General features: G+C 43.4%; 1 protein-coding gene across 3 annotated transcripts; it reads left to right on the forward strand.

The window, feature by feature from the left end:
• Nucleotides 1-477: 477 nt before the first annotated feature.
• On the forward strand, nucleotides 478-21,260 carry LOC1275311 (glucosylceramide transporter ABCA12). Of its 3 annotated transcripts, none has more exons than XM_061659593.1 (16): nucleotides 478-724; nucleotides 11,796-12,088; nucleotides 14,158-14,524; nucleotides 14,614-14,978; nucleotides 15,052-16,124; nucleotides 16,190-16,501; nucleotides 16,589-16,926; nucleotides 17,007-17,193; nucleotides 17,270-17,753; nucleotides 17,813-18,042; nucleotides 18,120-18,881; nucleotides 18,958-19,138; nucleotides 19,214-20,068; nucleotides 20,134-20,637; nucleotides 20,712-20,999; nucleotides 21,086-21,260. In XM_061659593.1, the coding sequence occupies exons 2-16, from the start codon at nucleotides 12,008-12,010 to the stop codon at nucleotides 21,149-21,151; spliced, it is 6,093 nt and encodes a 2,030-aa protein (XP_061515577.1). In that variant the 5' UTR covers nucleotides 478-724; nucleotides 11,796-12,007; the 3' UTR covers nucleotides 21,152-21,260. The 3 variants fall into 3 exon arrangements, with proteins under 3 accessions (XP_061515577.1, XP_061515578.1, XP_061515576.1); XM_061659594.1 differs by having other exon boundaries at nucleotides 502-731; XM_061659592.1 differs by lacking the exon at nucleotides 478-724 and having other exon boundaries at nucleotides 11,465-12,088.
• Nucleotides 21,261-21,332: the final 72 nt, after the last annotated feature.

Genomic DNA, 21,332 nt, shown 5'->3' on the forward strand with positions numbered 1-21,332 from the left:
CAAAAATCAAGGTCAGCATATTGCAGATGACGCTAGCTGGGCGTGGAAAACGTTTTGAATACACCAAAACAGACGCAAGAATATGGGTTACAAGAACACGACGAGTGGTCAAGTTCACCCTTAGTTACATTAGGCGCTGTCAATGTGAGATGACAGCGTCTGCAGCATCCATCGATCGTTAGTGATCGATTCTGTTTGCCCAGTACCTACTTTGTTGTCTTTCCTTCTCTGTTTCTCGTTACACTTACATAGTGTTAAGTGTTTTGCTATTTTTTTTTATTTCTCTCCTTCATCTTCAGCTCCCTCTCTAACTCGCGCGATCTCTCTATCTCTCTCTGTCTGCTAGTATTTGCTAGTAGAGGCGCTCTGGCCCTTGATGCGTTACCCCCGCCTGTCCGCTTAAGCATGGCGTAGTAATGTTTACGCTCTCCGTTCGCCCAAGAGACGCGTGCAGCTTGGGACCGAGTTTGAAACACTCGCCCGTGGGCCTTGGACTCGCGGTACGTTCGGATCCGATCGTCAGTTCGGCGCTAAATCTGGTCGCTCGCGGTCGTGTGCCGTGTTGTCTGTCGTGTGCTGCGCTCTTCTTGGGCGTACAGGGCGTGTGTTTCTGCTCTGCGCTACAGCTTTCCTGCTGACCGACGTGGATGTGGTGTAATTTTACGTCTTTTAAAAAAAGAAACGCACCACAAACCCGACCCGTGGTACCGGTGTATTTGTGCGAGTGAGTTGTATGTGTGTTGTGCCCGTTGGTGTACGCAAATGCCCCGTGTACGTGTGCACAGCGCCGTATTCGCGGGATCGTGTGGTTTGGTTTTTATTTTATTTTATTTTTTGTTTGCTGTTGGATACCATTTTCTGTCTGCAAGAGATTTTCTGCACCGATGGGTAAATGGTTTCACAACCCAAGCTGGACAGTGCAAAGGGACGCGTGCGCATCGGTTGGGCCTGTGCCGTCCGGCCGTAATCAACCTGTCGATGGTCGATCATTTGCCGTTGACCTGTTGCTCAATTGTTTTTGGTTACTTTCGGCAAACAAAGATTGATTGTGCGTATGTGTTTGTTCGTCGGTGGGTGAAGGTCGCAGTGAAGTTAAAATGCTGAAACACAAACAAACGCCAAAAATTTGATTTTTGGTTGTTGATTTCTAGTTAAAACAAAGCAACAGTGAACGGTAGTGTGCGATATTTTAAAGTGCAATGCATCGAAAAAGTGAACATTTCATCAAACACGAACAAGTGCTATCATAAAACGGTAAAACAAGTGAATAAAAGTACCAGTACGGTGCCGGCTAATGCAACAGACACTACTGGGTGGATTTAAAATTCATCCACACAATCGACCCACATGAAGAGAGTAGTGTGTGTGCGTGTGTTTTTTTTTTTTCATTATTTCGTAAATTGCTATGTTCCCATTTTCACTGCGTGTCACTAGCTGTGACGGTGAAAAGTTTAACCTGTGAGAGTTACACGTACGCAGACTTGCACTTGCAATGGCCCGATCGCAATGATTAACCAACATTTGTCGTGCTCAGGTTTGCCTATTTCACTCATGCTTTTGCGTTCTTCCTTCTTCTCCTTTTCGGTTTAAATCTTTTCCACATAATGGTCTTATTTTAAGTTGTTTTTCTCTTTCTTTCATACCTGTTTGTTTTCACTCTCCCTCTCGATGTGTTTGTTAAATATCTCTTTCCTCTCTCTCTCTCTCTCTTAACTCTGTTTTGGTTACCATTTCTTCATCACCGTTCGTGTATGTGCTTCCTTCCAGCATCCTACCACCCCGTAGCTTCATTCCAATCCCCTGGGCGGGAGGGGGGGGGGGGAGGGGAAGCATTAGTTGCTCTCCTTCACGGTGATAGCGTAGGTAAATTTTCACTTGTAAGCACCGATCGCGCCTGAGCCAAGGTCCCAGAGCAAAACGTTTTGTTCGTTTTTAAACTCAACCCTCCGCCGCCCCCCAGCAAACGTTACAAACCGGGGTGCGTACCTTCACCACCGACCCTTGCAATCACCGAGTCGGCATACCAAACTTACCAGATTTCCTCCTTTCTCTTCCGATTTCGTGCCCGATCACGTATCACAACGGTACGGGCGGTTTATTTGTGGTACGGGGAGGTGGATCAGAGCTTGCCTATTTGTTTCTTTCTTTTCTTCTTTCTTGTTTCGTGCGTGCAAACAGTGATCGTGTGGCGATCACTACTAACACCATGGAGTGCTGAAATGGAAGACAAAAAAAGAGGCACCTAGCAACGACGGCACACCTTTCTCTCTCTATGAGTATTGAAAGGCAGGCGTACACTTCCTTACACTTCTTAAAAACGAATGAAACATGATCGCGCGAAGCAGGGCAGCGTACTATTCCATATAGTTGGACCTATCGGCAGCAAGCGGAAAGCTGCAGGTTAATCTCGGTATCCGTTGTGCAAAAAAAAACAGCCCCTCCGTAAGGTGTGCAAAAATAATTGTTTTGTTCAATTAAAAACACTTGCTCCCGCTTCCAGCTACAATGAGCAAATGGGTCGTTTTAATGTGTCGAATCGCCTAACCTACTGTGAAAGCTACGATCATGTGCTTCTTTTATTATTCACAATGTAGTACGCCAGCTGAACGTCAATCAAACCTCACCTCACTGTTGGGTGGGTGAGGAAGTCATCTAACAGCTGAATAGCTGGAACTGAAGATGAAAATTACACCGATTGCATAGTTGTGCTGGTCGATCTGAACGGTTTCCGTCTGAAACAAAAATCAGTTGTGTGAATTGTGCATCTTCACCGTCGGTCGGAAATGTACGTTCGTAAAAGGGAATGATTTTTCAAATTGGTAATCGTCATCGAATATCCCCTTCCCCCGTCCCATTCCAGTGAACGATGAACAAAATCAACAAACATACAAATGCCGAACAATTATCTTCCTTCCGCGGTCTTCAACAGAGATCATAAAACAACGAAACGAAATGTGTTTTAAATTTGTCGACTCATACCAGTTGCTCTTCTTCCACTTCTGCAAGCCTAATCTTCCTTGCTTGCTCAATCTCATTTGTATGTTTTTTTAAATCACTTCCTAATTCTTTGCGAAAACAAATCATACAGCGATCATTTAGCGAAGCGGAACATAATATTTGTACTCACAGGGTTTGATGAAAAATTTGAGATAATTTTAATCATGCGCCTTGATTAATCCATACTTTGAGCTCAGCTTAATGTCTAAAGTGCCAAGAAGAACATCTAACGTGAATAGTAGTGCTAGCCTTACAGAGGAAACACAAGCATTAAGATCGTCTTTCTGAATGTAGATCATCTTGTTTGAAGCTGAGAAATACATCCCTGGCGTGAAAAATGTGTTTCACAGCTTCAAAAACACACCTCAATTGTGCCTTTCTTTATTTTTTGTAATCATTTCTTTAAAACAGGTCAGTGGTTTTGTGTATTTCTGAGAATTTTTTCTGACCAGCTTCCAATTCGTTTTGTTTCTAGTTAGCTGGGTTGAAAGACTCATATCGTTGCCTACCTAACGTTATCGTTCCATAAGCAAAATTTGTTCCATAGCAATAAGCAACCGTCCGGTTTATTTGAAACTGTTGATACAAATGGTTTGAAAATGTAGACAGTCGGTTTATTTAAACTGAAAACATTACACAATATGCCATGGTACATCGAGAGGGTTTTACTGGTAGAATATGTTTCCCATACTTGGTATTCATTATGAACTTACTGCAACTTCAGAATCCTTTCTAATTTCCCGTAGTGTGCGATTAATGATTCTTCGCGTTCTCATTAAGCTACCCTTCCGGCAGATCTTGATAGGAGTATGACTCACTGCCACAATCTGGCTAAAAATAAGTTTCAACTCTCCGATAGAAGCAGCTCCGTTTTTTTGTATTTTCTTCCAACTAACGCTGTTCTAGAGATAGGCTGGAGGATCGAACCACCTTATCGGCTAGCGATGCTCCATTCAACGATGTACGGTTTGGCTCCCCCAAGATCGCGACGGCACACAGTCGAGGATCGGCGATAAGAAAACATTCATATACAAACAAACAAATGCGAACTTTCGCACAAGCGTGACTTTTATTGCACGAATTCGTGCTCCGTGGTTGGGCGCCATGTTGCATCGTGCATGATAGTCTCCTGACCCAACGGCTTATCGGTTCCGCACTGACCTATGTGTTGCGTCTCTTAACTGCTTTTTAAAAACACACTAACCGCAATAGTTAGAATTAAAGCTACTCAGAAGTAAAACAATGCCGCTGCATGTTTGACCCAGTGATACAGATTTGTTTCAATTATGGTCTAAATTCTTATGCCCAGACACTAGACTATCAGCGCGCCAACGACGATCCTGTTCAAGCGCACTAACGTCGACAAGATCGTCAACAGTGGTTTTTTTCTGTTTCATGATATACGGATTTTTTCACACCTCGTACAAACTGTCGGAAGTAATTAGACTCTAATGACGTGACGTCTGATGCTCGTTGAGCGGAGATTCCGTTCGCAGTGGGATAAAAGTAGAGCAAAAAAGAAAGACACGATCGAGCATCTTCGCTGCGAGGGGTCCAGCTTTCGCAACATCGCATGAGGATGCGGTTCTTCGTTCATACAATGCAATCGTTAGGGATAATAACCGTAGAATGGTATATTTTTTATTGCAACCAACTGACAATCAATCTTTGAAGAAGCTAATCAAAAATATGAATCGCAAAATGAACTTCAAAAAAAAAAATAAGCGAACGGTCAAAGTCGTCTGCCACTGTGATGATTATTCCCTGCTTTAGGGGACACACACACACACAAGCTAGGGTGTAAAAAGATCCCTTCCTTCATACGCCCCTCTGGGCGCTGCACGTGATCGAACCTCATTGCAACAGCACGCGGCTCTAGTGTAAACGCACACCGAAGGGGACAACATGCCGGCACCGTCGCCTAATGCGTTTGCGTTGGGACAGCAATCTGAAACCGACTGGCCAAGCGAACCGGTTGATTCGCCAGCCAAATCGGGTGCGTATACCTTCTCCTGCGATAGACGTACCGCGTGGACTGGGTCGCCGAATCGATGCTATTTTTACGAAATCCGCAGACCGACCGTGTCCGTGGTTTACCGGTTGCGCGTGGTTAGTGTGCGCAATCTCGGCGTCGCACCGCATGCGGCCGGTTTTGCATTGCTTCCCGCACCACCGAAAGGTGGGATTGCAGTGCCTGCAGTATCACGCCTGTGTCCGTACGATCTCTTAATACCCCTATCGCGGCCTCTCAGCAAGCAGCTCTGGGTGGCCGGTTTCATGTTTTTCTTTTACACTTTCTTGCGCTTGTCGGTAGATTTCATGATCAACACAGAGCAAATAAAACAAAAAAATAACGTGAAGAGAGCAATAATCGTGAGATTTTGTTACTCATTCCATTAAAAGAAACATTGCCCGGTGGTTGAGCGAACAGGCCAGTGTTTACACGATCGGGGTAATTTTATAAACAAATATTTACTTTTAACGACTTTTTTCCCACATTCGACCAGCATGATGCACGTTTTGTGCTTGTTTGAAATGGGTCTGAATGAAGGGCAATAAAACACCTGTTGATAGGTTAACAGGCGGTGTTGAAGGATGGCACAATAATAATTCAAAAGCTATCGATGCAATTCCATTATAATTTGGGAAAATAGTTTTACATTGCTGTGTTCAGGTATTCCAAGGAAGAGTTATTTTCTGCAATTGATACTAAGATATTAGGAGTATACATCCTACGGATTGATACTAACATTATGGATACGACTCCAAATAAGTATCATTATGTACGATCACTACCTAGCAATCAGTCAACAAGCGTTACATTGTATATTCATTCCATCGTTGTACGTCAGTTACGGGAAAACTAATTGAGGAACAAAAATTTGCGCCACACTTCCGGCATATGGTTCAGCCTATAGAGTAGTCGACAACAAAGTTCCACGTTTCCAGAACGGGTAATGGGTGGAAAATATTGCGCCCCTGCGAACGGGAAATCTCTCCCGCAAATCTCTCGGCTACCGGTCGAGAAGACAATCTGATGTACTCACAATCGGCATGAGAATATCGGGGTGAGGCATTTTTCTTCGTGTGTCGCACGCGGCACTGTACCGACACCGTGGGAGACAGCGTAGCAGAACCGACACCGTACGTGTGAGGTGTCGGTAGATCTGTTTAAACATTTGTGTTTGATTTTCTCAGCTGAAATATCATTGGAATAAAAATTTCCCAACACTAGAATGAAACTCTGGCGAGACATGCAGAATTATCATCACCAAGCAAGTATATGTTGCATACCGAAATGCGATGGTTTTACTCAGATCATCCAGAGGGCTAGATGGAATCATTCTACCAGCCACCAATCTATGGCATCCCGGTGTACTCGTGTGTGTTGTTGTTGTGACGCGATTGAATGTCGATGCTAATCGTGACTTCCGGCTGCTGTCCAGTTTGATAACAGCTATTACAAACCATACCCCTATCGTCACAAAAAACGATGCACTTCACGTTGAAACGAACGAATCACGCAAACTTGGCCCTATCGCAGCAAGTAACAGCATCGAACCTGGAATCATGGTGACTTGAGAGCATTTTACTCGATAGCGCATACACGGGTGTCTCTATTGGAGTACGACAGTTGAATAACCAAACAGTAACAATCCGACGGTGGCTGCAGTCAGTCAGTGCAGTTGTCTAACCGGGAAGTACTATATTGCGCTAGCGCCTAAGCATCTATTTGGGTTCGAATGGGCATAGTGGCTAGACTAAGCTAACAATGGCAATAAACCAGACGGACACTTGTGTGTGCTGAAGAAGCTGCGTTTCAAATTTGCCGCCGTTTTTGCATAACATTACCCACAAGTAGCACACCCCAGTGACGACCCATTTTTTATGCACCTTTACAAACCGCTGGTCAAGTCCCGTTTTCGACATCCTGTCCCATACCGTGTTAACGTCTTGTTTGGTGCAATAATAACACTTTATTGGTAGCTTTTGCACAAACATTGTTTTTGTAAAGTTATTTGTGTAAAATATACACTTAAATTCTAGCTCGTACGATCGTCTGCACAAATAATGGTTAGCTTCTGGTGACATCCGGCCCTTTTTTGGGTTGTGCAGAGAAGTTTACCCAAGCATAACCAACATTTCAGCAAGGTTACCGACCGGTACGTGCTGTGGGGCTTGAGCCAAACACTGGTGCTGTTTTGGACGTGCCCTTAACCAAAACCACGCAATGCTTGCCAGCTTTTGCTGGCTTGTGGTTAATGCTAGGCTGGTGTTATAGAAGCCTCCCGCTTGAAGAGGTAAGCCTCTAACACAGTCCTCTTTTTTATGCGTAAAATACATAGCTAACATTACGTTCCGTTTCATAACCATGGAACAAGAGGTAGTAAATTATTCCTCGGTATGATATTGAGTGATGAAGAGCAACATAAATGGATCGTAAAAATAATAAAAGCAAGCAGTTTGCAGCTGATTTACTAACCTTCCAAAAAGCAGGAAGTGTGTGTCAAACGCAAGAGTTTAGCTTAAGAATCGGATTATATTTCCGTTAGCAAAGTGTAGAAGATTGAAACACACTAAAGGAGCCTTCCGAAAAAGAGACCTTGCATTCCAAAAGTTAAGCAAACTCATTGTTTGAAGACTTAACCAAATGATGCATTAACAGCTTCCGAAAAAAGCTATGAATCATCGTTTTTATCATCTATGTAAAGGTCACTGCCAACACAAACGAAACCAAATTCAAGAATTATCAAAAGCCTCTTAAAAAGTCGTTGAATTATTTGCGTTTGTTTGCGCAAACAATACGTGTACGCAGTGGCAGTGAAGCATTTGCCTGCTCACGATGCAATCATTGGAGAAGGTTCTGACGATCGCTTGTAATCGTTGCTGCTACGTCCTATTCGTGATCCACCGATCACAACTAAAGTGGTTTGAAAAGACTCGACACAACTCTATCGACACCGGTTGCTTGAATAATGTTGTTGTGGATGGAAAAATTGTAATGATAATCGATTCCAGAAATTGTAAAGCTTCCTCGTCACCGTTCGGCGAAGGCAGTTAGAAGGAATCGATGCACCATTCGCAAACCCTTGGCCATCTCAGCGTTCTGGAGGTGTGGAAGTAAAACACTCGGCTAGTCGTCATCGCGACGCAAGAATCATACGAGAATAAATCACACCTTTTCTTTATAAATGAAGGCGAATACTGAGGAATTCTCTCTGGTTGACAAACTCAAGCTGAATCAATGCGAAACGGGAAACAAGCCACCGAAACGATCGCACCGGGCGTTAAGCGACTGTTTGACGTAAAACTAGCATCAGCATTCCGCAGTAGAAATCAACACTCGAAATCGAAAGCATCTTTAGCTCCGCTTCTACCACACCATCCATCTCGATCTAATGCCGATGGGGTGCTTCTCAAACGGGTTCCTTAATCGAGCCGCCACTGCGGTGAAGGAAACCGGTTCGTCGCTTCCGAAACGGAATGGTACTGTTGAAATCGTAAGAATGTGCAAAGAAAAAAAGGGGGTAGCATGTGTAACGCACACAAAACATAGCGTTGCGTATTTTCCTGATGTGTATTCTTTGCCTTCCCGGCGCAGACAGGCAGCCGTTTGACTCACAAATTATTCGATAATCTTCACTGACCTTGAACCGTGCCGGAAAACGGCTCAAAACTAGACTCTTCGAGCAGTTGGTTGAGTGGGATCTTCAGTGGTGCAAAACGAAGGCCGGTTACAAGTTACAAGCTATTACCGGTTACAAGCTGTTGGGTTGCTGATTTTTCAACAACAACTCATGCCACAAATGGTCAATGACTACACGAAAAAAAGCACACTCACACTCCGGCGTCACCGGGAATGGGCAGCTGCGCCTAGTCCACTCCCTCAAGCAAACGACGACGATCCTTCTTGCCCACTCGTGAACGCAATCGTTAATAAGATTGTAAATAAGGAGTACGTCAATGCAACAGCAACCTCATCTACCGATACATTGCATGTTAGCAAACCGGTTTTTTGTCATCGATTTCGGTCATCAAGTTCATCAATCCATCACGCCTGTCTGTGGTGGCTGCGTACGTGTGTAGCTTGATCTGCACTTGCACTGCTGCCTCGCGTATTATCGTATCAATTAGGCGAAGATTTATTGGACGCTGATGAGGAGCGCGTAGTTAGTGCACGCCCCCTACACTGACCATTATCCAATGCGTCCCGACGATCTAGATCCGGTGCGGGGCAACAAAGATGGCATGATTCATAGCAAATCACTCGGTTGGCCTACTGTCTGCTGTTCTGAAATGCTGAGTGTGCGTATTTCCCCAATCCACGTGCATATAACAAGCTCTGCCCAGTTTCCTACATTCCCAAACGTGTAACCTCTTATCGTCAAGATGCTGCCGAGAATGCTTAATAAACTTTATTTGCGTAATAAATGTTATTTGCATGAGGATGGCTTGCTTCTGTTTTCTACTGCCAGTCCCTCTAACTAGCTCACCCAACTTTACATCGTACAACTTCAACACTTTGCCTTGCCACTTCGGTGCCTCTATGCAAATGATTCGATCAGCAATTAGCGTCTCGGAATTGCAATGACACTGTGGGTGCATTTTTTTCACCCAACGCCCTACTACAATCGTTTAAAATGGAAATTAGTCAGGTGTTTACGTTTTCGTCTTCGTATGTGCGTTTTTTTGTTTTGTTTTGTTTTTTGAGGAACTTGACCGAATTGACCGACGTTGTTTGATGATGTTGAAGTATCCTCACCTACCTCGCAAAACGATACGAACGAAGCCAACCCTCAAAGACCTTAGCAATCGATTAAACGGTACCATGGGCAAAAGCTTTTATTTCTGCCTTGACTTAGGTCATTTGCCTTCCAGCCGGGAACGACCACGTGGGGTAATGCGAAGCATCTCCACTTGGGGTAAAGCTAACGTGAACGATTTGTTCATTAAATCGGTGCATGGGAATGGTTTTGTAGGCTTATACACACCAGAAACACCATTACTCATCGATCGTGTGACCGAAACACTGAGATACAACAAACTGCATACAAGGCATCTCTTTGTTTTTCCCCTCCGTTTCTGGCTCAGGGAAGACCCCACGATGACGTACCTGGGGTGCTTATGTTACATTTTCGAGCCCAACACCATGTAGATGGGAATGGTTTGTTGAAAATTTCCTTCCCTCGATTTGTTTGGACGGTTTTGTAGAACAATTATGATTCATGATTCATGATCATTGCTAAGTAAAAGCGCTGAATTTCCAATAAATAGAATCTTTATTTAGTAGAGATCGTTCATTTATCCAGCAACCAGCACACCGAACAGCAATGCATACCAGTTGGTAGAGACAAACATCTAGGCTCAGCCCTAGTCCGATCAAAGAAAACTTAACTTAACACCCTACGCCCCATCCGGGATCGGTATCTCTCTTCCGCATTTCTTCTAACTCACCCTGTGCGCACTGTGTTGCATGCCGTTTCGTAATCGGCTAAACGATCCATCACTGTGTTGCACATCATTAGCCGGCCTAAACTAAGTACCAATCCTAACGTGTCAAACGCCATATCACCCGTTCGTGAGCCTCTCACTCGGCTAGAAACGGGAAAGAAATTTGGTGAATTGGTTCCCGCAGTGTAATTATCAAAACGCAAACGCACATTTCGGCCATTTTCGCCGAGTGCCGGCCACCTATTAGTGAATTACATTAAGTGAGCGCTAATTACGTTAAGCAGCATGGGATCGTAGACGATGATCCAGCATCCATCACCCAATGCTCGGATCGGATGGAGAGAAAGGGTTTTGTTTTTGTTTTCTATTGTTTTTCATTTCCTCTCCACCACGTTGGTACATCCGCAGCCGAGCCATAGCTTTGGCGATTGTGCAACGTCAAATCGTTTTGTTTTAATTATTGTTGTTTTCGTTTTCGTGCAGAGCTTCGTAATAGTAGCAGCTTCCAAATTTGTGTAAAACTAGTGATCCGATCATCTTCAATGGACTTTTTTTAGGTTGTACGTTAACGTAGCTCCCAATACATAAATCGTGTGTGTTATTGTGTATGCATTTTAAACCGTACTTCAGTGCATTTGTTCCACTTTACGACAAGGTGTGTTCCGGGTTAGGTCCATTGGCATAACCTTCACCATCAGCAGACCAAAGGTGTTTTTGTGCTAAACGGTGCCAACCAGTGGGACATGCTCATTAACACTTTAAGCGCCGCGTCATATGAAATCGCACGACGGCTTTGTTCACCGCTTAGCTCTGTATCTGACGCTCACCAATTCTCTTGATAATGAATGAGGTAGGAAAGAGAGAACGAGAACGACATGTGCTACGCCGCTTATCGAAATGAAACAAAAGAGTGATAATACTCGCACGAACAATTGTCGCTCTCATCGCTCTCTTGTCATGCGCTACGTGCTCACTCGCAAACTGTGACGTCAGGCCGGCGGTCAAAGTGTTAAATAAGTGAAAAATAAAGCTTACCCCATTCCTGGAAAAAAGTGCATCGCAAACGTGTGTGTGTGCGTGTGTCTCTAATTGTGCCGCACGTGAAAACGTAACCGTAGGCAGTAAAAGAAAGTGCGAAACACAATTACAACTTTCAATGCTCAGTGCCGCCGGTAGCATAAAAGGGCATCTGAGTACGGTATCCGAATGAGGAGGGGAGTAAAAGTGACTATCAGCGAATAGAAATAAAGCAAAACTACTGTACAAACACGTTAAAAAAGTGAAAATATTGCAAGCCTCCCGACAACATAACGCGATAGTAATCATAGTAATCCGTTTCTTGGCAGCATGACCCGGTGCAGAAGATAGGTTGTGGACGGTTACCAAAACATAACCAACAACGATACAAGTTGTCAAATATTTGCTTGTTGTGTTTGCTGCGTGGTGTGAAGAAGTAACGCACGACTAACGCCCATCTGGTGGCGCATCTGCGGGTGAAAGTTCAAGGTTTGCCCCATTTGACATCGCCAGAAGAACAGTTCACTACGGGAGCGGTAACATGAAATTGTCCAGGCATGCCGACAGCATGCAAATACGGGCACTGCTTAAAAAAGACTATCTCGTCCGGATACGACAGCCAGTAAGTATTTCGTTGTATAGTTAAACTTGAAAAGAAGTATAATTTAAACTTTAAAAAATCATTTGCAGTCAAATGCCATTCATTAAGATTGTTAGATTCATAACCGGATTATAAAAAGTAAATACTGTATTTGTAGGTCAATTGTCATTGGTTCAGCTGGTTTAATATATATGACATTTCCTCGCTTCGATCAGTTGCACATTTTTTGTACCAATGTTCCTATTCCGCATACACCACATCCGGTGCGTACGCGCTGGCAGCGCGGTATGCGTAACGACATTCGTTCTACGTACTTTGATAAGCACAATACGTTAAACAACACTTTCTATCTCATCTTTCATCGGTTCAATGTTCATCATTGCTGCAAATGATGGTTGGTATGGTGTTTCGCGATCGTAAAAAACACAAGTTGAGCAAAAAAACTTCATGCATGACCAAATTATGGTATTTGTCTGCGCACTATGCTGCAGAAGAGAAAGAGGAAAGGAATGAATCACGATGATGATAACGCTTAGAATGACATTTTTGTAATCTATCATTTATGAGTGATCGTTATCTATAATGGTCGATAAAGTTATTTTTTCTCATTTTATAAACTAATAATGTTAATCGCACGATTCAGTATGATTGATAATCAGTATAAGAATACTTTAATATAATAAGCAAAAAATTACACACATTTTTATTGCTCATTTTGTAATTATCGTAGAAAAATGCCGGAAGTACCGGAAGCAATTCAGCAATGTTGTTACGGTTTAAAACCATTTTGTTTATAATTAAAAAAGAGTTTTTAAGTGGATTATTAAATAAATCGTCAGTGAAAATCATCAGAAAGTTCTTTCTAAAACAAAATAACTGATTTGACTTTAAACTTCCTCAAATATTAGGACGAGGGTATGTGAACTTCGATATGTTCTTGTAAGATCTTACAATCTATTATTTGTGTACTTATACAAATAAATTTGATCTTAGATATTGCGTGATAATGATCGGTTATGTCTCGTGGTACAGTTGTTAACTCGCACGACTTAATAACATTTCCGTCGTGCGCTCCATCCCCAAATGGACCCTGCCCCCCTACGTAGGACTGATTATTCTGATAATCAATAAGTTACTGAAAGCCAAGCCCCACTAGTCGTACAGACAGGCATTGACCAACAATGGATGGTAGTGCCGAAGAAGAACATCTGACATGTCTAATTATCTATTAATAATGAGAAGACTCGGATGGATTATACATACAAATGTTTAACCCATGTTTTATGTATGTCTAGGATCGATCGTCCATTGAATTTTACTAAAGTTAGTCGACCAGTTAGTTTCTACATCTTTCCAATAATTAAAATAGTTTTTAATTTTATCTTTTTCTTTATTTAATTTTTCTGCAGTTTTAACACAATAAAATGTTTATAAATATTCTGGCATGGTAACATTTGGTATGAGTAGGTGGTTACATTAGTTGTGTGTATTGTTACAAGCAACTGATGTTTTCATAACCGTATCTGCAATTATATTGATAAATATGCCAATTTTAATAAAAAATTAAAACAAAAATAATTAAACAATTAAGAAATGGGGCTATTTTGGGCTGTTCTTCTTGCATAAATTTGTTCAGAAAAGTTGGCAAGGGTTCAATATCTTAAAATCCCAGTTAGAATAGTTGTTGTTTTATTTTATTTTTTAAATTACGAACGCATTGGCCACATTCGCTTCGTGAAGTCAAACTTAAATCTATTTTTTATTGATAAAATAGCGTTAAATCATATCTTAATAACTATTATACTTCTTTGTCAACAATGTCTAGCTTGCAGTTACTATATTTCTCGCATACTTGATCAATTTAATGACATACTTCGTTATTTTAATTTTTAAATTTTCAATTAAAAAAAGGGGATTTGGTTTACATTTAAACGATAGTCTGATTGTTTGAAGAGTCACTTATATTTTTATTTAACACTGGCAGCATAACAAATATTGCACAATATAAAATAAAATAAATTTTCTAATCTTAAACGTATCTATACATTCAGCCATTAACACAAATATGGTTTCCTTTTGTCAACTTTCAGTGGATGACAATCATTCAGTATGTGTGGCCGTGCATGATATTTGCCGCTCTCTACATACTGAGAAATAGATTCCAAGCGGTGGAGATCAACGACTGCCAGTTCCCGACCCGTAACCTACAGGCGAACGGTATCTTGCCGTTCTTCCAGTCCTACATCTGCACGTTTGAGAACGAGTGCCAGGATGCGAAAAGTTATGCCGAAACGGAAGACTTCAACGATGCGCCAGTAACACCCGTAGTTAACATCGTCCAGATCATCCTGGATAATAACGCACTGTACGATGCGATCGTAAAATTACCAATCGAACGGAACTTTATCGCCAGTGTTACCGCGATCGTATCGCATGCAAAATTTAAAGAAATTGAGCGTACGTTTCATTGACACACGTGAGCCGTTATTTTGTGTAAATCGTTTAGTTTTATCGATATCGCAAACCTTACTCATCCTTTCCGACAGGCAATGGCGATCGGTTGGTGAAGATGCTACCCGAGATACGCAAAAAGGTGGGTGATCAATTTGACATACTGCAGCTTTTTTCGGACGATCAGACGTTTTCAAAGTCGGGCAACATTTTGTGCGGTCGGCCATTCCCGCGCAGTGATAATATTCGATTCGTGGACAACATTCTCTACACGCCGGACTACGCAGGCCCGGACAAGGATGAGCTGGCAGTGATGCCGACGCCTTACTGCAAGCAGTTATACCTGGACGTAACAAACACTAACAATGGCAAGATTACCTGGCGCTTTTTGAAACCGATCCTGCAGGGAAAGGTTTTGTACGGGCCGGCAAACGAGCGGAATGACGAAATTATGAAACTGGTAAGCGAATAATGAACGTTGCGCATTGCTGCAAACCAGTAGCAAAGTTTATCTATTCATACCTTTCTTATAGGCCAATCAAACATTCGCTGACATGGGTAGGTTGAGGGAGTTTTTCCGTGCCCTTGATACCACCTTGCAGTTGCTGCGAACCGACGACGAAGTACGCGAGAGCTTTCAAAGTTTGATCAATTTAGCAAAGAGTCCGCTGATAAAGATGTTCGTCGGAGGTAATGTGAACATTGAGCTGATCGAGGATATGCTGAGTGGTATTTTGTACGATAACGAAGTTGCCAAAGCGGTGAACACAATTGCCAATATTTTTGATTGTTTTTCGGCCGACCGGTTCATCCCCGTGTCGGATGAGCAAACGCTAGAAGATCGTGCATTCGAGCTGAACCGCAAAAAGTTATTCTTCGCGGGTGTATATTTTGAAAATGGTACGACTGCAAACGAAATCACGTACAAAATTCGCATGCGCACGGACGATACACCGGTGACGGTTGAGAATCGGAATCGCTTCTGGTTCCCGGGACCGGAGGCAAGCTTTGAACTGGACATGCGGTATCATCGAGGTTTCATACAGATACAGCACGCGGTGGATATGGGCATTATAAGGCAGGCGAAAAAGGAAATGTTTAACAAACAATCGAAGGAAAAACCCGAAGATAGTTCACCCTTTGGAGGCGAGCTGGAATTGACTGATGACTTCAGTCAGGAGGACGATCTTGACACTGAGGATAAAAGCGTCGAAGTGAAGGATAGTGATGAAGAGGTGGAGGAAACCACCGCTACTCCTGCTTCTGTTTCAGAAACTACGACCGAGAACCTATCGTCGCTTTATGGAGATCTAAGCAAACGGTTGAACGTGTCTCAGGATGTACTGGATCGCTTCGGTGGCGGAAGCAACAGTAGTGCGCTAGAAGATTTTCTAGATTTCAAAGACGACGATGAAGAAGGCTCTAGTTCCGAAACGTCTACCACAACCACTGCTATGCCTGTACTTAGCAGACAGAAGCGACAGTCGTTTCTTGATCTGTTCTTTGGTGGTGGTAGCAAAAAGTCCACCAATGAATTGGAGTATAAGGTTGCGAATGAAAAGTTCTACACGAAGCAATTCCCTTACCCAAAGTACACCAAAGATGAGTAAGTAATGTGATTGTGAAAAAAATGTATGAATGAGATTTTACATAATGTATTCCTTGTTTTAGCTTTAAAAAGGGCCTATATCTTGCCCAGGCCATTCAGATGGCATACTTCATAGCGTTGATCGTACATGTTGCTTCATCGGTGCGGCAAAAGATCTGGATGAAGGAGAGCGGCAATTCGATGCTGATGCGGTCAATGGGTCTTAAATCTGGTTCGGAAACTGTTTCTTGGGTGATCACTACGTTCATCGAAATTAGTATCGTTTTCTTGATTGGTCTCGCCATTCTCTACGGTGGAGGCCTTCTAGTACACTCCAATCAACTGTTCCTATTCTGTTACTTGGTGCTGTTTGGCGTGTGCTTGATCGGATTCTGGTAAGCTATCAGGAAGGACGTGGTGTTCAATTTCATTGTTTTGACATTTCTTACATTTCGTGATCATCGTGTACGCCTTCTTTCCAGCTACATGTGCTCGATGTTCTTCAACTCTGCTAGCATTGGATCGGTGTCGACTGTGATACTCTTCCTGATAACATTCCTTCCGTACATCATTATCATCGCACTGGGGGCAACGCTTTCCTCAGCGGCAAAGTTCGTCGCAAATCTTTCCTTTTCGACTGCTTTCTGTTACGCCTGGCGTCACGTGATCCGAATGGAGCTTCAACATCGCGGAGCGAATTTCTCCAGCGCCTTCCGAGGGGCGATAGCGGAGAATGATCTCAAGTTTGGCATTCTAATGGTTTTACTCGACGCCGTGATCTACTTTACCATAGGCTATCTTTATCAGTGTTTTAAGAAAGGTACGTAATGCAATGTAATCAAATAATACCTTGGGCGATTTACTGACCGTTGCTAACCGACTGTACTACTATCGATTCAGATGAAACCACATTCCATACGGTAAAGCGTATCAAACTGGACAAGAGCATCGGAGCCGAACTGCGCAACGTGGACGTCGCGTATGAAAAGGGGGGCAAGAAGGTGTTGAGTGACGTTTCCATCACATTCCGTCGCGATGAAGTGACCTGCCTGCTCGGACGGAACGGTGCCGGCAAAAGCACAATCATGTAATAATACCCCACTGTCTATCTCGTAGTCAACAAGCGATACAATTGATACATTTATTTTGTATTTTTTCCACAGAAAACTGCTTACAGGGCAGGTACGACCCATTGAAGGAGACGTCCACTTACCGCTGGATTACGATTTCATCTCCGGCATAAGGAACAATGCGGAGAAAATTGGACTATGTCCCCAAAACGATGTGCTCATACCGAATCTTACCGCTAAGGAGCACCTGCAGCTGTACGCACGTATCAAACTGACCCGTGGTTTCGATACAGAGGTCTCACGGACGCTGGAAAATCTGAAGATGGGACCTTACCAGCACTATCGAGCGTCGGATCTATCCGGAGGCTTCAAGCGACGACTGTGCATTGCAATCGCATTCCTAGGCTCTCCAAATCTGGTTATTTTGGATGAACCATGCAGCAGCGTGGATACGAAAGCGCGCAAGTACATCTGGGAGTTAATACAGACGCTGCGCAAGGACCGTGCCGTTATACTTGCTACGCATCATCTAGACGAGGCAGAATGTTTGAGCGATAAGATCGTTATGCTGGAAAACGTTAGTTTTATACAGCGAATGAATGCAGGATAAGACATTTATTTAAAATCTATTTTCAGGGAAAAGCAATATTGGAACAATCGCAAGAAGAGTTGAAGAAACGATTTACCAATACGATTTATTTAAGCATCTTTTTGAAACATCAGACAGATGTTGATCGCACCGTAATGATTGCACAACTCAGTAAACTGCTGGACGGTACTGTTGATTTGCGATATGACATGAGTGCTACGCTTAATCAACTCGACTTCAAGATCACTTCATCCACCAACGACAGTCAGGTGTTAAAGTGAGTGTGAGCAAATGAATATCATAAGATTTAAACACTAATGGTTGTTTGTTTTTCCTATTTCCGTTTGCTTGCAGCATTGAACCACTACTGGAACATATGGCACAGCTGAAATCACAAAAACAGATCGATTCATTCGAAATTCGCAACGAAAACTTGCTCAATATCTTCAGCACAGTCAATGCTAGCGATCCAACACCTGCCGATCCTATGCTGCAAAATGGAAATGGTACCTCCGCAACGCACATTCCAAACGGTTTCCATGGGCCAAAAACGAACGACTCTAAGCTGAGCACTATGTCCATTATGTGGACGCTGTTTTGCAAACGGATGCGCCATTTCATGCGCAATTATCGACTGCTGGTGTGTTTGCTTGTGCTGCCAACAATCTTTGAAATAATCGCGATGGGTTTTATGACGATCCGTCCACCTGGGGAACACGATCTTATGGTGAATTTTTCCACCGCACTCTATCCACGATCAGCCGAATTCTACACCAATGCAACCGATGGTGACGAGTACCGGGACGCGATTGTATCGGATGTTCTTGCCCATTGTACGGATGAGTACTGTAGCATATTCAACTCTTCGTATGAAGCTTACCGATGGGTTCTTTCTACCACTGATGATTACACGGAACGTCGGTACGGTGGCATCACGATCAATAAGGAGAAGAATATCGTTTGGTATAACAACAAGGGCTACCATTCGATGCCAACCTGGCTGAACATGTTGGATACAGCGGTTTTGAGAGCGGAATTGAACGATTCGAGCTACACAATCCGCACCATTAATCATCCATTAAAGATCGAGGAAGATGAATTATCCGTATCTTCGATGTGAGTGATGGTTGTGCGTAAACGCTCGGCAAGAGAATGTTCTTATTTAATTACCTTTTTTGCATTCTACACACAGGCTGCAGCAAATAGCCGATGCGGGAATTTCGCTGATCATACTGTTGGCCTTCAGCTTGGTCGTTGCCGGTGCGTCTGTGTACATAGTGAACGAACGGATACGCGGAGAGAAGCTACAGCAGCGCTTGGCCGGCGTAAACGTCTTCACCTATTGGAGCGTAACATACATCTGGGATGCTATGGTACGTTGCAAACAGAACGCCAGTTGGTCGATTAATCTTACGACAAAACTCATTTAATGATGAACTACTTTCCAGATCTTCCTTATCGCTCTTGCATTGGCCGTGATCGTGTTCAAGGTGTTTGCGATACCGGCCTACGTAGCACGTGAGCAGCTCGAGGGCATCTGTCTGCTACTAGTGTTCTACGGCTTTGCAACCATTCCGGCAGTTCATCTGTTTGAGAAGCTATTCACTGACGCAAGTTTTGCAAATATGTCGATATTTTGCTTGAATGTCATTACGGCCCTGGGGACACTGACGATCATCATTCTCTTCGATATCCTCGGCGACACTGATGAGTCGGAAAGAATACGCAATGCTCTGAATCGAGCTTTTCTCGTGCTACCACAGCATGCCCTCTCGGATGGATTAATTGAATTGTCTAAAAACTATATCACGGCAGAGATCTTCAAGCGCTACTACATTGATTCGTACAAATCGCCCGTATATAGTACTCTCCTTCATCCGCATCTTATTGCCCTGGCGGTAATGGGATTCATCTTCATGCTGCTGAACATTGCGATCGAGTACAAAGTGGTACAGCGAATCTATAACCGGATCGTAGGTACATCTCAACCGAAGGTTCATGACATCAACGGGATGGATACGCCTGATTACAGCACAGTGATAAGCCGCGTGGAGGGAAAGAAAAAGTCCATCACGGCTGATCAAATCCTGTCGGTGGACAATCTACGGAAGAGATATCGTGGATGTGGCGGTGGTGGAGGTGGTGCCAAGGGTCTCGAAGTAGTCAAGGACGTATCCTTCAAGCTGCGTTACGGCGAGTGCTTCGGTTTGCTGGGCACGAATGGTGCCGGCAAGTCTACTATCTTTGCAATTCTTTCTGGAGAGTTGCTTCCATCCGGTGGTAGTTTTACGTTTTACAGTACTGTAAGTATTACTGCGGAAGTATTGTTTAGAGTATGTTCTACAGAAATCACTTTACTATATTCTAGCACGGGCCATCGTACTGTCCTCAGAATAACTTCCTCGATCCACTGCTCACCGTAGAAGAGGTGATTGTGTTCTACGGCAAGTTGCGTAACATCGAATCGATCGACAAGTTGATAATGGAAACGCTTAAAGAGTACCATCTGGAGGCGTATCGTAAAGTGTTGGTTAAGAATCTGAGCGGTGGAAATCGCCGAAAACTGTGCGTAGCCGTGTCTTGCTTCGGTCAGTCGGAAATTATCCTAATGGATGAGCCGACGAGTGATCTAGATCCGGTTACACGCTCCATCGTCTACAGTACGATCGAGCGATTAAACGCCCAGAACCGGTCGATTCTGCTCACTTCGCACAGTATCTCAGAAATCGATCGGATATGCCAACGAATAGCGATCCTGAAGGATGGTGAGCTGCTCACCGTCGATACACCGGATCGCCTGAAGGAACGCTTCGGACACAGCTATCAGATAACGCTCTATCTGGAGGGTCTTCGGGAGGTGGACTTTTTAAGAGTAAGTCTGCATGTACAAACAGACAGAAAGGCATGATGCTTAAAATTGTGTTTCCCTCCTTACTCGTTTAACAGGTCATCAAGCGCGAATTCAATGTAACGCGGGATATTATTTTGCACAAGAATTCCGTCCAGTTTGTTTGCCAGATCTATCCGGAGGGTGGGTCGCAGCGGGAAGAGAATGGAAAACCGCACAAAAACGGTCACGTCACTATCATGCTGGATGATACGGGCAGCTTGGTAGTAGCACCTGGTACTTCCACATCCGCAACAGGCACGGCCAGTGAACTGTTCCTCAAGCTGCAGCGCTTCGCTCAGGCAAACAAGCTGCGATATACGATTTCACGATGTCAGATGGATCAGGTAAGTGGATTAGGGACTGGTTTCATGTTTTATTTGAATGTGTTCAGCGTGCTCAAGCTTTCCTGTTTTTGTTTCATCTATTTCAGGTATTCGAAAATGTCCTGCAAAATCACGAGGAAGACCATGCTAATCCAGGCTTCGACGACAGTTAGGGAGGAATGGTTTAGGTTTTTTTTCTGTAATATATAGATACTGGTAGGATTAAAATTGGAAATGAGAATAAAACGAAGAAAACAGTGAGCTAAAAGCTGCTTTTTGAAATTATCGATTTTGATTTATTCATAATTATCATCAAACATTTTGCCTAAAATTACTGTGTATTGTTAAATGGGC

This window comes from Anopheles gambiae, chromosome 3 (genome assembly GCF_943734735.2).
Source record: "Anopheles gambiae chromosome 3, idAnoGambNW_F1_1, whole genome shotgun sequence".
NCBI classification, from domain to species: domain Eukaryota; kingdom Metazoa; phylum Arthropoda; class Insecta; order Diptera; family Culicidae; genus Anopheles; species Anopheles gambiae.